This window comes from Marmota flaviventris, chromosome 5 (genome assembly GCF_047511675.1).
Source record: "Marmota flaviventris isolate mMarFla1 chromosome 5, mMarFla1.hap1, whole genome shotgun sequence".
Taxonomy (NCBI): domain Eukaryota; kingdom Metazoa; phylum Chordata; class Mammalia; order Rodentia; family Sciuridae; genus Marmota; species Marmota flaviventris.
In genome coordinates, this window is record NC_092502.1 from 157464683 (window position 1) to 157479584 (window position 14902).

A 14902-nucleotide genomic window follows, 5' to 3' on the forward strand; every position below is an offset into this window, starting at 1 on the left:
TACCAACAGATCCTGGAAACAGGGGTAGCATGTCTCGCAGAGCCGAAGGCAGTGGGGAGCCGTTCAGGACATGTATGCCCAGCCAACCAGTGCAGATCACAAGAGCCGGTGAGGAGCCTGTGGGTTGAAGCCTTCACGGGGTTCCAGTGTTACCCAAGCAGCTTCTCACAGGGAATTCTAACTGGTGGATTTAGAGCAAACAGGCTTGAGTTATGTGGGGTCGAATTTTGACTGACAGCTTACTGGCAGATGTGCAGTTCACATGGGGTGTAGGCGTCAGTGAGGTGAGTCACATAGGTTTCTAGCTGTCCCATAGGGAGCTGGTTGTGTGAGATCCAGCATGACCACTGAGGAACCAGGGGATGAAGCACTAGAAATTGTCAAAAGCAACTCAGCCTGGCTTCTGGCCTATTATTGAATCTACACGGAGCAGATGTGGAGACAACATAAAATCCTAAGTTCACTACACTTGACTTTTCTGGGCCTGTTTTACATCTTACCAAATGGGGATGAGAAAACATTTTGCATTAGGTTGAGCATTAAAGTCAGAGCACAGACTGTTTGCAGACACTTAGTTACAGCCTTACACACAGGGTGCTTAGGACACCTTTCTCATTCATCCAGTCTCCCAAGACCTGAGATGTGCTGGTTTGTTAATACCTGTCAAGGTACCTGGTGAGATGTGGGCAGGTAGTTGAGTCTCCATGATTAGTATACAAAAATTTGATTGCTAGGCAGGTCTGATTTGATTTGCATTCCAGTGTGTACCCAGAATGTGTGGTGCAAATTTTAATAATGCTTTATATCCAACTGCAGTTCTACACACCAAACTTATGAATGCTAACACTTATTCCTAAATCCACAGATTATTTAGCCAAGTACTAAAAGTCCTTAATAGAGAGAACATGAACACCCAATAGCTAGTGTCTGGGCTCACAAACCTGAATGTTACTTAGGCCATTTAGGAGTCCAGTTTAATTCTATGGGATTTAGTTCAGCATATTCTCTCCCACTGGTGGCATATAAGTAAACTCTTACCATAATGACTCTGTGAACAGAAGCCTTTTAGAAAACATTGGGAACCAAATACAAGTAGGAACAAAATAGGGGATAAGATGGGAACTTTAAACAGATTGCCTCTCTTATTTGCAATGAGATGCAGAACACCAAAGACTGGGTTGAGAGCTGAGACAACCCAGGTGAAATTCTCAGATCAAGGCCTAGTCCTTATGAAGGGCTGTGGCTGTTTTTACAAAGTAGAATTAATACCAGTCTATTATACCTGGCAATTGCAAGGCCCACTAGAGCCAAAGAGTCCTAATCTCAATTAATTTTGCTCTTTTTAAAATCTGAACTGTCTTCTAAGCCTCTGCTGGTGGTACAACTGCCCACACTGGTTCTGATTTTGCATGATGGACTGTGACCAGGACCAAAATCAAGCAAAGGGGACAACAAGAGCATTAAATCCTTTACCACTGGTCTTATCAGCACCATGAAAAAGTACCCACTTGTGCTACTGTAACCCAGTTAACAGGACTTTAGATGCTGGAATACTCATCTACGATGAGGAATCAGATCAAGCCCACACTCGTCTTAATGCTGTAATGTATCCCATGAACAAATGCAATGTTTAAACTTGTTGAAATAGTTTCTACAGCTTCTCTGGGGAAAAAAATATACTCAAACCCCTTCAATTAAGGCAGCTTTTAATTAATGGTACACTAAATGTTTCTTGAAGAAGATTAAGATTATGTTTAAAGAGATCTCTTTAATGAATACAAAAGCTTGTGAGACAGTATCCCTACAATTACACAGCTCTGAACAAGTGAAACCATGGTTACCAAACAACTATTTTTATTATAGCATCTACAGTATCTGAAAAAGGGAAGTGATAATAAATAACTGTAGCTGCATCACAAGACACCCATTTATTTAATCACAGTAGTAAATCTTGCTACTACATTTTATTCTAAACTTTCTAAATTTTTATTCTTCAGATTCTCCAGGCTTACGGATGTCATCAATCTTCAAAATCATTCTAACCATCTGTGTTGCAAGAGATATCTGTTGCTTTTTGCCAATCAAGGTTTCTATGACATGTTGTTGTTGCATATCTGAAAAATAAAGTAAATCAATTACCCCAAAACAGCATACATAGCCAACCAATAAGCAGTGAAATACCTGTCAAGGTACCTGGTACCTTTAATGCTCAACCTAATGCAAAATACTGTGATTTATGAAATCACAGTGAAACTTAAATACAGCTGGTGTGGTGCTGTACATTTGTAGTCTCAGCTAGTGGGAGGCTGAAATAGGAGGATCCCCTGACTTCAAAAGTTTGAGGCCTAGTGGGCTGTACACAGCGAGACCTCATCTCAAAATCAAACTCAACCAAATGGAACAAAACAAGAACAAAAAAATCCAAATCAAACTGTGGTGCCCAAGTGGTTATTAATCTCAGTTAATTTTCAGATGAATTTCATTACTCCCAAGGACATTCTGGAATTTGAATCTGGTTAACAGTTGCAAGGGGACAGGATTCTCAGTAACTTACTGAAAAGAAATCATCAGCAACACTGCATCCTACAAAGCATCCACAACTCAACTTAGTACTATCTTGAAGGTATCTGAATGTTTCCTAGAAATGCTTAATATTAATACACACAGTCCTTCAAGTTAAAAACATTAAATACTTGTCTGCCAAGGAGTTATTGTTACTAAAATCCCTGGCATGTTGAGCCTGAAAAACAGAAATATACCTATACTTCTATGTAAGAACTGTCACATTATGTGGTTGGGACTGATTGCAAGAATCCAGTTATGGCCTGATCAGACAGAAATCATGAGACCAATGATGCAACAAGCTAAAGTTCTCCACCTGTTCAACAGCAAGAGAAGTTCCCGTGCACTGGTTTACAAAACATTCACTTGTCTAAGGGCATATAACCACACAGTAAGCTGTGAACTAGAAGTCCATTTCAGAGCCGTTTTATGACATCCAGAACTCACTGATAAGACATTTGTGTTAAAAAGGAAGGCAATTATTTTTTAAAAGCAGAGATTAAGATATGCCATCCTTAGAAATTCCATATCGTATCTTATGGTTACTGTAATGAGTTTCACGTTGCTAGGGCTAACCAACTCTTACAGTTTAAAACATTCTAAAATCCAGGACTAATAGCCAAAGCGTGTTTAAGTATTTAAAAAGATGATAAATCTCATAGCGTATATAACATACTGAACAGTAACATTATTCTTCAACTTAAAGCTCCACACAAAGAATCATGACAGTTCCTCACCATTTGTACCCTTGTGCAAACAGTCAATTCCAAGAGCAGGGTTCTTCTCCTTTACTTGTCTAGCTCGGACTTCAGTCATGGTCTGGATGGGATTCATGCCACTGTTTTCAGAAAGGGCCATGGGGATGACCTCCAATGCATCTGCAAAAGCTCTCATGGCATACTGCTCCAAGGTTGGACACTGGAAGGGCACAAGGGTATAGTAAGCGCATTTGGAAAAAACCAGACCCAACCAATACCATCCAGCAGTAATCTGCAAACAATTATATTATTATATACTTTGAAAAGACTACTTTTAAAGAGTTGAATAAGTTGTCTTGATTTTTTTTCACTGACCAGAACAGAAGGTTTTACAGAATAAGAGTGAGGATTATAAAACACTTGTCCGAGAAATGTTTTTACAACGAAGCAGGTCTCACTGTTTTATTTTTAAGTTAGAAATACTGATTTGTAATGATCGAAAATGGCCAAGTAATGCTAGTGTTATGGTGATGTGAGTTGGAGCTTGTAAGTAAGTCATGTGAATGAACTAAGGTTAAACACTCATGAAGCTCACGATGCTTCTGTTCCACAGCCTTACTCTTACGCATACCACAAACCTCTAGTTTAAATCTTTTGTGTCTTTTACCTTATCTGCTTCTTGGCTAACTGCCAAAGCACAAGATATTTCAGCAGCACCTCCTCCATACACCACACGGTTATCACGGATGAGGTTCCGGATGACACACAAAGCATCATGGAGAGACCGTTTTGCTTCTTCAATGATCTAGGGAAAAGTTCTGTGTCAATTAATGGGATCAAGGTCTATTCATGTAGAGCCAAATATCTAGTTTTGCTTAAGAGTTTGCTGGGTACTGAAATATGTCTTAACAGTTCCTTATTAGAGCCATCCAGGTTAAAACACATGGTGAGGGTATGTTACCATATTCAGATACTCTTTTATGAGGTAAAACATTGATCTGCATTTATTATAATGTGCTAAAAATTTATTCTTGAAGAACAGAGATTGTTAATGGTTATTTATATAGGTTTCTTGTTCCCACCAAAGGGACAGCAAAAAGGCCTTGTTAACACTATCGTTAGTAATTTTACACTGTAACTGAGCATCATGATTAATGGTAATGGTATTACAGTTGGAAAAAACAAGGCAAAAAAGCCAAACCATGTACCAAAATCAGGAAATCCAGGACAAACAACCTGACTCTTACCATCTTATTTCCTCCTCTAATGAAGATGGTTACGGCTCTGGAATTCTTACACTGCTCAATGACCAGCATTTTGTCTTTAGTCGTGCCAAATGAGATCTCCTGTACCAGACCAGCGAAGCCCAACTTCTCAACTGTGAGTTCTGAGAATCGAGGGACAATCCGTCCTCCTGTTGCAATGGCAATCAGCTAATTGGGGTGCACCAGGGAGGCAAAGACAACACAGGTCAATGTTGGCAAACTGGACCAAAAAAGAGCTAAATGTAATCTAGAACCACCTTCTTCACTAGAATTGCTGCACCTCTCTGGACAAATAATTTCAAGTTCAATGCAAAGTGCTTTGCTAGAATGAACAGGTTCTGAAGACCTGGGATTCTTGGTCTGGTTTTGCTGCTACGTGGCTATAACAACCCAGGCAGGGTTCCTGTCTTTCTTCCGGGAATATGTACTGCAGTGGAGGAAACCACAGAGATAGTGCATATCTGCTGTCCACAACAGTGCTTGGGACAGCTGTTGGTATCAGGCTAACACAGAAAGGGATGAGCCCAGTCTTACTGCCTCGGAAAGTCAATGAGAAGCAAGTGAAATAACCAGGGAAAAGCATTTCAATATGGCATGAAACACAAGAAATACACAGAACCATTATCCAATCAAAAAGGATTCTAGCACTTTCCTTTCCCCCAGCTCATTCTCTTCTAATTGGTGGATCCTTGGCATAATGTGGTTATTTAAGGCAACTCCTACCAAAACAGCCTCTAAATACATTGCAAGCTCAACCCCTATGTACAGGGTAAGCTCTTGGCATGGGATTTCCTACCTCAATTTCAGGTCCTCCTACCCAGCGAACCGCAGGCAGGTTATTCTGAAGAAGTAAATGATTTGCTTCATCATCAAAGCCCCACTGGCAAATGGCTAGGTTAGCACCAGTTTCTTTAATCTAGAAAAAGAAATACCAGTTATACTAGTAAAAAGTAGGTATTACAAAACCAAAAACAACAAGTAACACAGAAAATAAGGAACTACATGAATATGTCACTACAAGTATCTATAGTAATCACCTCATTTTTCATACTATGCTTTGAAACCACAATCTATAATTTATGCAGCATCCCACTGTTAAGAGTGAAGCAAAACAAGACTTGCCAAAAGACCAATATTAACCTCTCCCAAAGGTTAACAGCTCTACCCTGGCATAAATACCCATGAAGTGGTTTCATTTGTGTACCTGGACAAGACCCAAATGTTACAACACACACTCATCTATATTCTTTGTTTGTCTCATTTGAGCGGACAATCTGAGGATCAACAGAAAATTTAGGGCCCAAACAGGCAATTCTGCTCTAGAAAGCATGTAAATAAACACCTGAGTGCCTTTTCTCAAGAAGGAAAGGACACAACAAACCATTCCTCCAGGGTCCCATTTTGACCAAAGCCTCTCAGACCACCCACCACTCCCTGGTTATCCATCTCTTTTCCCTCCCTCTGTGGAAGTTGGGTCATCAAGAGTAGACTACGTATGCAATGTTTCTGTCACATCTGCTGTAAACAGACTGTTTTAAAATGCCCCGCATTCTTCTTTTAAGAGGAGGCTATTTTTCCTTAAGATGTGCTCAAAATGGGAAGAGAGTCCCTTTTGCTTCTCACAGTAGCCTATAATGTTCCTCTTAGGTCACTCTCATTCTTTAACATTTTAGTCTCTAGCCCTAACACCATTCTATTCATCTTAGCAGCCTGCAAATGACCAAATCATCTATCTTGGTTTTTGTCTTTTCCAGCACACCTCACCCAGCATTCCCCTGCCCACCCTGGAGTTTATCAATGTTGTCAGCAAAAACTGCTGACAGGTAACATGCACACTTCATTATCAGGGGCCAGGGGAAAACATTAAGATATTTACAAACTCATACTGACCTGACTGAGCAACTTTCATCTAAAAATCACATCAAATGTTCCAGGAGAGAAAATAGCACAATCAAAAGTACAGCTCTAGGTAATGGTGCTTACTCTTCAAAGCACACTAACCATTTCATTTTATGTCTTTCTATATGACATTTGGCTTTTTTCTGTGTTTATTATTTTTATGAAGTAAAACTGAACAAATACTATGTTATACATTATTTGTAATCACATAATGGAGTATCAAAGTAACGGACAATTACCTTGATTATATCAATATATCAAAGGATGATTCAGGTCAATTCCACATGTATTTTATTAACCATACTTAATTAATTCCATCCTTTGAGAGTTTAAATTTCATAACAGTTTATATAAGACTTACTTGTTGAATCATCTCTTCAAACTTCTCCTTTTCATATTTTTGAAGGGCTTTAAAATCTTCCACAGAGGTTACATCCAGCTTGTGCTTTGTCTTTGGTTTAGGTGGTTCAAATGGACATGTGAGAATTGCAATTTTAGCATTTTCCACTTTCTATGGGGAAAAATAAAAACATTTAAATTGGCAGATTTAAGAGTTAAAACATGGTGTGAAGCTTTAAAAGCAATGACTTACTTTTGGCATCTGGGGGTGACTGAAATCCTTGTCCACGATCACACCCTTAATAAGTTTGGTGTCCTCCAGCCTCCCACCCACTTTGCCTTCTACTTTGATGAGCTCAAAGTCAACATCTCTCCGATCCATATCGGCCACGGTGAGGACAGCATTCACAGCAATCTCAGCCATTTGTCGATGACAGCTGTTAACACTGAAGAAAACAGAACTTTTTCACAATGATTTCAAAACTTATGTTGTTTAGAGTTTTCTAGAAAGGAATGCCATCATAACCTCATTTCCATCTGGGGCAGGTTCTCAGCCTGGGATTCATAGATTCCAAAGGGGACCATAAATTTGCATGGGGGAAAATGTGCATCTTTATTTTCACTAAAATTTACTATTTCCTTCCACTACGAATGCACATAAAAGACCACTGTAGTATGGCACTGAGACTTTTCAAAGAGTGCACTACTTTTACAAAATGTATGGCTACTTTAGAAGTTCAAAGTAGAATGGGAAAGATAAATCACCCAGAAAAAGCAATAAATCTTATCTCTGAGAGTCGGGCACCTACTGAGAAGTGAAAAGCCTAGATGGGGCAGTCTACTTTTATGAGAATTCCCTCTACAGCATCAGTTACAGATGGGGGATGTCATCTTTTTGAAAGCTGTGAAATACTTAAAGAGTCTAGAAAAAACCACAAGGGAAATTCAATACTTCAAATAGTGTCTGAAATCCAAGTCATAAGAGAACCATGAAACTGAAAATGTTAGTATCCTAAGTAGGTAACTTACAATATTCTGCTTTATATTTGGCTACCATCAGTCCATTTAAGCATTTGTAGTAAAAAACCATACATACTTGAGTTATAAACAGAACTTTCAAACAGAACAAGTTCAACTTATAAAGCAACAATTAAGTAAGGTTTATATAGTTCAGGTCACACAACTGTCTTCCTTTCATGAGAAAATCATGATAGGCCATGGAGTGGGCCACCCAAGGCAGCCAGCACCTTGTCAAGAAGCTATTCTCAGTTGCCAGGATGTCTTCCCTGGAGAGAAGGCAGCAGACAGTGGCTGCATTTCCCCTGACCCCTGCATTTCCCGAGACCACTTCCTTTTTGCTTAAACTACCACACACACAGAAAATTGAAACATATTGTTTTCTCACATATTAAAGTATAGCCGCCTCTTGCATTGTTATGAGTTAAATAAAAAGTGTAATAAAGGACCTTACACTAGATTTTTATGCTACATTATGGCAATCAACCACGTTTCTGTTATTGTTCAAAAAACTGTGTGTTTGTGCTTACAATACTTAGCAGTAAGCCTGTCAAATAGAAGGCATTATGCAAACACCTGGTGAGTCAATTTCACGACTGATCCTCCTTACTAAATTAAAACTCTGGACCAGTAAATTTGCTTGCTTGCTAAATGAAAACTAGAAACTCCTTTTCTCCAGTTTCCTAACAAAGAAATGATAGAAATAGAAGTGTTATGTAAGACCCTTTTTGGTTGATTTCAAATCAGCCTATCCTGCTATATTAAAAGGACTATATATTTCACAAACATTGTCAAAATTTAGCAACTGAACTGGGAAACTTAGCTTCTAATTACAACACAAGATGCCTATGTCTATATCCACACTAAATAAAAGCAAAACTAAACAGAAAACTTTATCAAATCAGTAACAAACTGGCCATCATACTCTTGCCTTTAGAAACAGGGAAACATTCTACCAACATAACACGCACACTTTAGAGCCCAGAGTGGTTTTAGCAGTCTGAATCAGTGGTTCAGGGTTCTTTATGTCAACAAGGACACGATCACTGATCTTGTCCAGGTGCTCAATAGCAATGCGGGCAGCCTGCTCGTAGCCGTCAGCAATCCTGATGGGGTGAATGCCTCGGTCTAGCAACTGCTCGGCTTCTTCCAGCAACGCACCAGCCAGGACTGCAAACAGGACAGTGACAGTCAGACTGGGAAAAACGTTAAAACTTTTAGTATAGTAAAATTATCAAAGATAGTCCCAGAATTAAGGTGGATATGATCTTAGAAGCTGGGCTATTTTTGAAAGGGAGGCCTTGTTTTGGTCCTAGCGAAGTTATAGCATGCATGTCTCTCCTTACAGAGCAATGTTCAATCCTCAGTGATGTGAAGAATGCAAATAAAGAACAAAATGCAAGAACGTTTTTATTTTCATAAGGAGATAACACTTTTATGTTTCCTGGACCAGGGGACTTCTGTTCAGTAAAATTATCCTGGTGTTAAGAGGATTCACAAATCTGTTAATTATTTATTCTCTCCCTCTACCAATCCTCCCATTTTGGGTCCACACAGATGAATTTTGTTTTGTTGATCCTAAATCTGCTGATCTCCAAGGACACCGAGCCATGTCGGCACATAATGGCATCCAACAGATGTGTTGAATTAATACTTGTTGAATTAAAATTAGTTGCAGAAAAAGCAACCTGAAAGATTTTTAATCTCTTCAATCTTTTCCAACTCTTTAAAAAACTATAAATGTCTAAACTGTCAGGGGAAAAACAAATGCAAGAACAGTAAAGTGAACACCTGTTCACTTAACATTTTGATATGCATACACCCTCTTTTCATGTCCAAGTCCTTGAAAATTAGTTGCAGAAATCATGATGCCACAATTCTATATTTTAGCATCTGGCCAAGAACCAAGACATTTTCCTATAAAACTCCAATGTAACCGTCAAGAAACTTAATCCTGCAGGCGTGGTGGTGGTGCACGCCTATATCCCAGAGGCTACAAGGGTGAGGCAGGAGGATAGAGAGTTCAAAGCCCGCTACAACAACTTAAAGAGACCCTGTCTCTAAAAATATTAAAAAAAGGCTGGGGATGTGGCTCAGTGCTTAAGCACCCCTGGGTTCAATCCCCAGTACAAAACAACAAAAAATACACAAGCAAACAAAAATAACACAACAGAGAGCTGGGCGCCTGTAATCCCAGCAGCTTGGGAGTGAGGCAGGAGTTCAAAGCCAGCCTCAGCAATGGCCAGGTACTAAGCAAAGCAAAACAACAAGCAACAAAAACAAAACACAAATCCTGACACAATACCATTATGTATTATATGATCTATAATTAAATCCCCCCTGCTTGTCCTAAATATCCTTTACACCTCAAAAAAAAAAAAAAAAAAAAAAAAAAAAAAAAAAAGCCAGCCACAATAAAGAACCACACACTACAGCTGGCTGTTCTTTCACATTCTTGAGTGCCCTCCTACTCTTTCTGTTCTTTTGTGACACTCAGTTTTTTTTTTAGTTGTCAATGGATCTCTCGTTTTATTTATTTATACGTGGTGCTGAGGACTGAATCCAGGGCCTCATGCATACCAGGCAAGCACTCTACCACTGAGCCACAACTCCAGCCCACAGTGACACTAAATTTTAAAAAGCATGGGACACCTGTGGCATGCTCAGCTTAGATTCCACTGTTTGCCCATGACTTGATCCAGAGCAAGTATTTTCAGTAGGCATGTTAGCCCTGTGATTGATTTCAAACCTCTTAGATGAGAAAGGATAAGCTATCTTTTCTTACCAACCACTCCTGTGGTTCCATCTCCAATTTCATCATCCTGGGATTTGGATAGTTCAACCATCAACTTGGCAATCTGATGATCAACATCCATCATACTTAAAATGGTGGCCCCATCATTAGTTACAGTCACATCGCCATCCTTATCTACCATCATCTTATCCAGTCCTAGAAAGAAAATAATGCTTAGAAGGCCTTTTTTTTTTTTTTGGAGAAGGGGGAACCCAATACCAACTCAGAGCTCTTTTTATTTATACAATTTATTAGAAAACAAATAATTCAACATACATAAAAATACTGTATGAAGACATTTTTAGACTGGCTAACCTAAAGCAACATCACACTGAAAAACAGATCTAAGTGGCTAAAACCAGAGAAATAGAAAAAAAATTATGGACCACCACTAAATATATGAATTTCAAAAGATAACAGATATAATTTGGAAAATGCTAAGAAGTGATAATAAGTGAAAAAAAAGTGTGATGTACAACTGCACACACAATTAACAGAACCATGTTTAAGAAATCTGGAATACACTAAAACATTTGGGCTGTGTAGGGTATGAGACACTGTACTACAGTTTTCTAAAGATATTACATTGACTTTCATTTAAAACTTTTGCTAAAGAATACAGATTTGTTAAGACTCTTACCATTTGGTCCAAGAGATGTTCTCATTGTATTTGCTACAGCCTTTGCAGCCATTATATGGGACTAAATAAAACAGAAAAGATACCCAGTTACAAACCATTTCAATAGTTAGAAGCAGAGGTGATGATTTCAAAAAACACTCATCTCTGCCTGTCTGTCTTCTGGCAGCTTCTACACTTAAGAGGCTATTGACAGGTCTAATACTAAGTGTGTTAACAATTATGATTACTGGCTTTAGTAGGCAAAGAAAGTAGAAACAGAATTTGACTGCTTTCTGTTATCCCATTTAACCCTCGACATGTCAATGAGTCAATTCTCTCACCAGCCAGGGGCTGTAGTCCAACCACAGACATGCAACATATTGAACTTTCATACTGTGGTCTACTGTGAAAATATTCCTGTGGATTCTACATATAACATATAACCCAAACAGAGGAGTTACCCTTGCCTGTCAAAGGTTTTAAGAAAGATAATTCAAAGAAAAAAAGTTCTGAATAGTGGTTAAGAACTTGGTAATAGTGATTCTGTGGAGGCACATAATTGGGTAGGCTGCTCTATTTTAACCTGTTTAAACTTTCTTCTTCCTTATCCTTCCAGTTCTGTTTCCAGAGAGAAAAATATAAACCTTAAGGCACCATGGTTCAGTTACATTGTAGACTAAACAGGATTTTGGTGGCTGAACTAAGAACTTAGCATGCTTTGTTTTAGGTTGTGCACCTTTAGAATACAATTCCTTCCTAAGCCAACTACCCTGCATTTTTAAGGCAAATTGTTATACAGCAACGTGTTATACAACCAAAGAATTTCAACAAAATACTAATTAACTTTAAGGATTTAAATAACAAGGGAAAAAGAGTTTGTAACCTTTACCCATGAAAATGTTATGGCTAATGACATTTCCTTTATTCTTTCCCATTTTGGTTCTCTCTTTTAAGTCAACTAGATGTTGTATGAGATCAGAGGATTCACGGTACACACCCTCAAACTGAAGAGCCTCAAAGTGTGCAGAATCAGAGCTTCTAAATTCTTAAAAGATTTAATGTTACTGGTTTAAATAAGCCCTAGGTTTTTGTTTCTACATTTTAAGAAAATAAATAACATGCCTTGCTGTAACATCTGGACAGGTTTATTAATTTGCAGAGAAATCCTTGGAACTCAGAGGTGTTAGTTACAGCAAACAATCTTCCTAGCTGACTCCCACCCCTCTGCAAATAAAACTTATGCCAATGACATGAGAACCCTAAGATAACCAAAGCTTGTAAATACCCCTCCCTATACCTACACTTAATTAGGCTCACATTTCCTCCAAAGGCTGTTTCCTTTCTTTTTTTGTTTTCTTGCTTTAACAACCTAACTCAGATTCAAAGCTCCCTACAGAATTTCAAAGTCTCATATCGCCTTCTAGCCCTTAGTTCATTCCATACCCAACTAAATTAATTTTCCCCAAACAGCTACTTAATACTTCCAAAACTTTAAATAACTTCCAGTGCCTCAACATGCAAGTTAAAAGTTTCAGTTTGTTCTTCAAAGCCCTTCACAATCTGAAACTCAACTTCCTTCTGTGAAAATGATCTCTGCTTGTTCTCTAAACACATTTTCAACCTCTAAGGTGCCCATGCATAGAAAGCCCTCCTCCCATCAAAATCCCCGCTACTCTTTAAAGCAGTTCAAATGCACATGTTCAGTAAAACCTTTTCGGTCAACCTGGCATGTTACAAAAGATATAAAGTTAATTCAGTCTGTGAAAACACTGGAAGCCCTTAAAATACATTTTGAAAGGTATGTCTTTATAGAGAAATTTAAAAAAGATAACCATCATAGGGAAGTGGTTCTTAACTGGGAGCAGTTTTATCTCCCAGGATACACCTGACAATATCTGAATATGTTTTAGGCCATCAACATTGGCGAGGGGGCTGGATATAGTGGTGCACAACTGTTATCATAGCTACTGAGACAAGAGGCAGGAGGTTTGCAAGTTCAAGGCTAGACTGGGCAACTTGGTGAGATCCTGTCTCAAAACAAAAAAACGAGGGCTTAGTGGTACAGTGCTTGCCTAGCATGTGTGCAAGGCCCTGGGTTCAAACCTCAGTACTGCAATAACAGAAACAAGCCCAGCTGCCCCCAACAAAATCTGGATAGATATTACTGCCATGTAGTGAGTTGAGATCAGGCAAACTGCTAGGTCTCCCTACACAGTGTAGGGCTCTACACCAAAGAATGACCTACACCCAAATGTCAACAATACCAAGGGTGAAAGTGGTGCTCTTTAATAGCTATGTACATGGGCAATTTCTCTGGTCCTAAATTTCCAGTTCTGTAAAACAGTACCTATCCCATAGGGTGAAGACTACACAAAAAACTCCATATAGTTAGCACAAAATGGTTGATACAAAATAATCTGTACCTTTAATTGTATTGTTAAATTTATGGTGAGTTGGATGTTACTTTATCTGTAATTTCCTTTAGGTGAAAAGTGGAACTGAGTATGTAATATGAGTACCTTTAAATTTTTTTTTTTTTTTTAAAGAAAGAAAATAAACTCTGTACCCAGCATGGATCAAGCACTGAGGCTTCATAACACTATTTCAATACCTGTCAAGTCCTCAGGCAGTAATTAGCCCGGCTGGGAAACTAGTCCAGAGAGGCTGTGTAACTTAAGTCCAACAGTCAGAACTGTGTTATTTAAACGACAAGACACTATGTGAACCTGGTGCCATGCTTTACCCACATAAAACGCCTAAAGGGCCCCACCCCAAAATGTCCCTTCCTATACATTTTTTCTGCTACCATCTGTATTCAGATGATCCTTTCTAACTTGGACTCTTGCCCTGATTTCCTTAAAACTTCTTTATTCTGCCTTATTCTGTTCAGTCTAGCTCAAAACGTTGCCTTCTACGGTGTATCATCCAATTCCTGATCAAATGCCATGCCGTTATCAAATGTCTGCAGGGCTCCCTTCTAATCACACACCATCCTGAATTATAGATATCTGTCCATTCTTCGCTCTTTCAAGTTTCCACGACGCCGCACACATAAAAGCACTCAAAAGTGAAATACTGCGACTAAACCTTTCCGAGTGACAAAGAAAACGAGCTTGTTTCTTTCGGGCTGTTGCGGGTACACCAGCTGAGAGCTGGACACACAGCCTTAACCAGACGGGTGGCCCCGCCCAGCAGTCCAGCGAGCTCTGGGGGCTGCAGAGCCGGCCGAAAAGCGCTTCTGCTCCCCGCGCGGGCTGACCTGGGGCCGCCGCCCAGCTCCGGGGGCGCTGGCGGCCCGCCCCAGCCCCCACGAAGGCAACGGCGTTGTCGGGCAGCCTTTCCTGAGCGCAGGAAGCGGGGTGCGAGGCCGGGGCCGAGAACGGCTGCCTGAAGAAGAGGGTCTCCACTTTCCCGGCCGGCACATGGCACCACCGCGCCTAAGCCTGCGCAGGCGCAGAGCCACAGCTCCGGCCGCCCTCCCTTATTCCACCGCATGCGTGTCCCGAGCCGTTACCTTGAGGGCCTCAAGTCCCATAAGCCGAGACTTGCGGTCCTGATCCTTGATGATGAGGAAGGGGCGCCCATATTCATCGAATGCGAGGGTCCCCACGGACGCCATGATTCAGCCACAGGAGTTACTTTCCCACTGCCGATGGAGACCGCTCCGGAACTGAGAACGCGCCTTCCTCTCGCGGGAGGGCTCAACAGC

General features: G+C 39.9%; 1 protein-coding gene across 1 annotated transcript; it reads right to left on the reverse strand.

Annotated features, from left to right (window-relative positions):
- Positions 1 to 1837: 1837 nt before the first annotated feature.
- Positions 1838 to 14878, reverse strand: Cct5 (chaperonin containing TCP1 subunit 5). Its single transcript, XM_027943886.3, has 11 exons — positions 14708 to 14878; positions 11215 to 11275; positions 10566 to 10730; positions 8752 to 8950; positions 7017 to 7209; positions 6786 to 6935; positions 5322 to 5441; positions 4508 to 4693; positions 3928 to 4065; positions 3300 to 3480; positions 1838 to 2114 (listed from the first exon to the last, which is right to left on the reverse strand). The coding sequence occupies exons 1-11, from the start codon at positions 14810 to 14812 to the stop codon at positions 1987 to 1989; spliced, it is 1626 nt and encodes a 541-aa protein (XP_027799687.3). The 5' UTR covers positions 14813 to 14878; the 3' UTR covers positions 1838 to 1986.
- Positions 14879 to 14902: the final 24 nt, after the last annotated feature.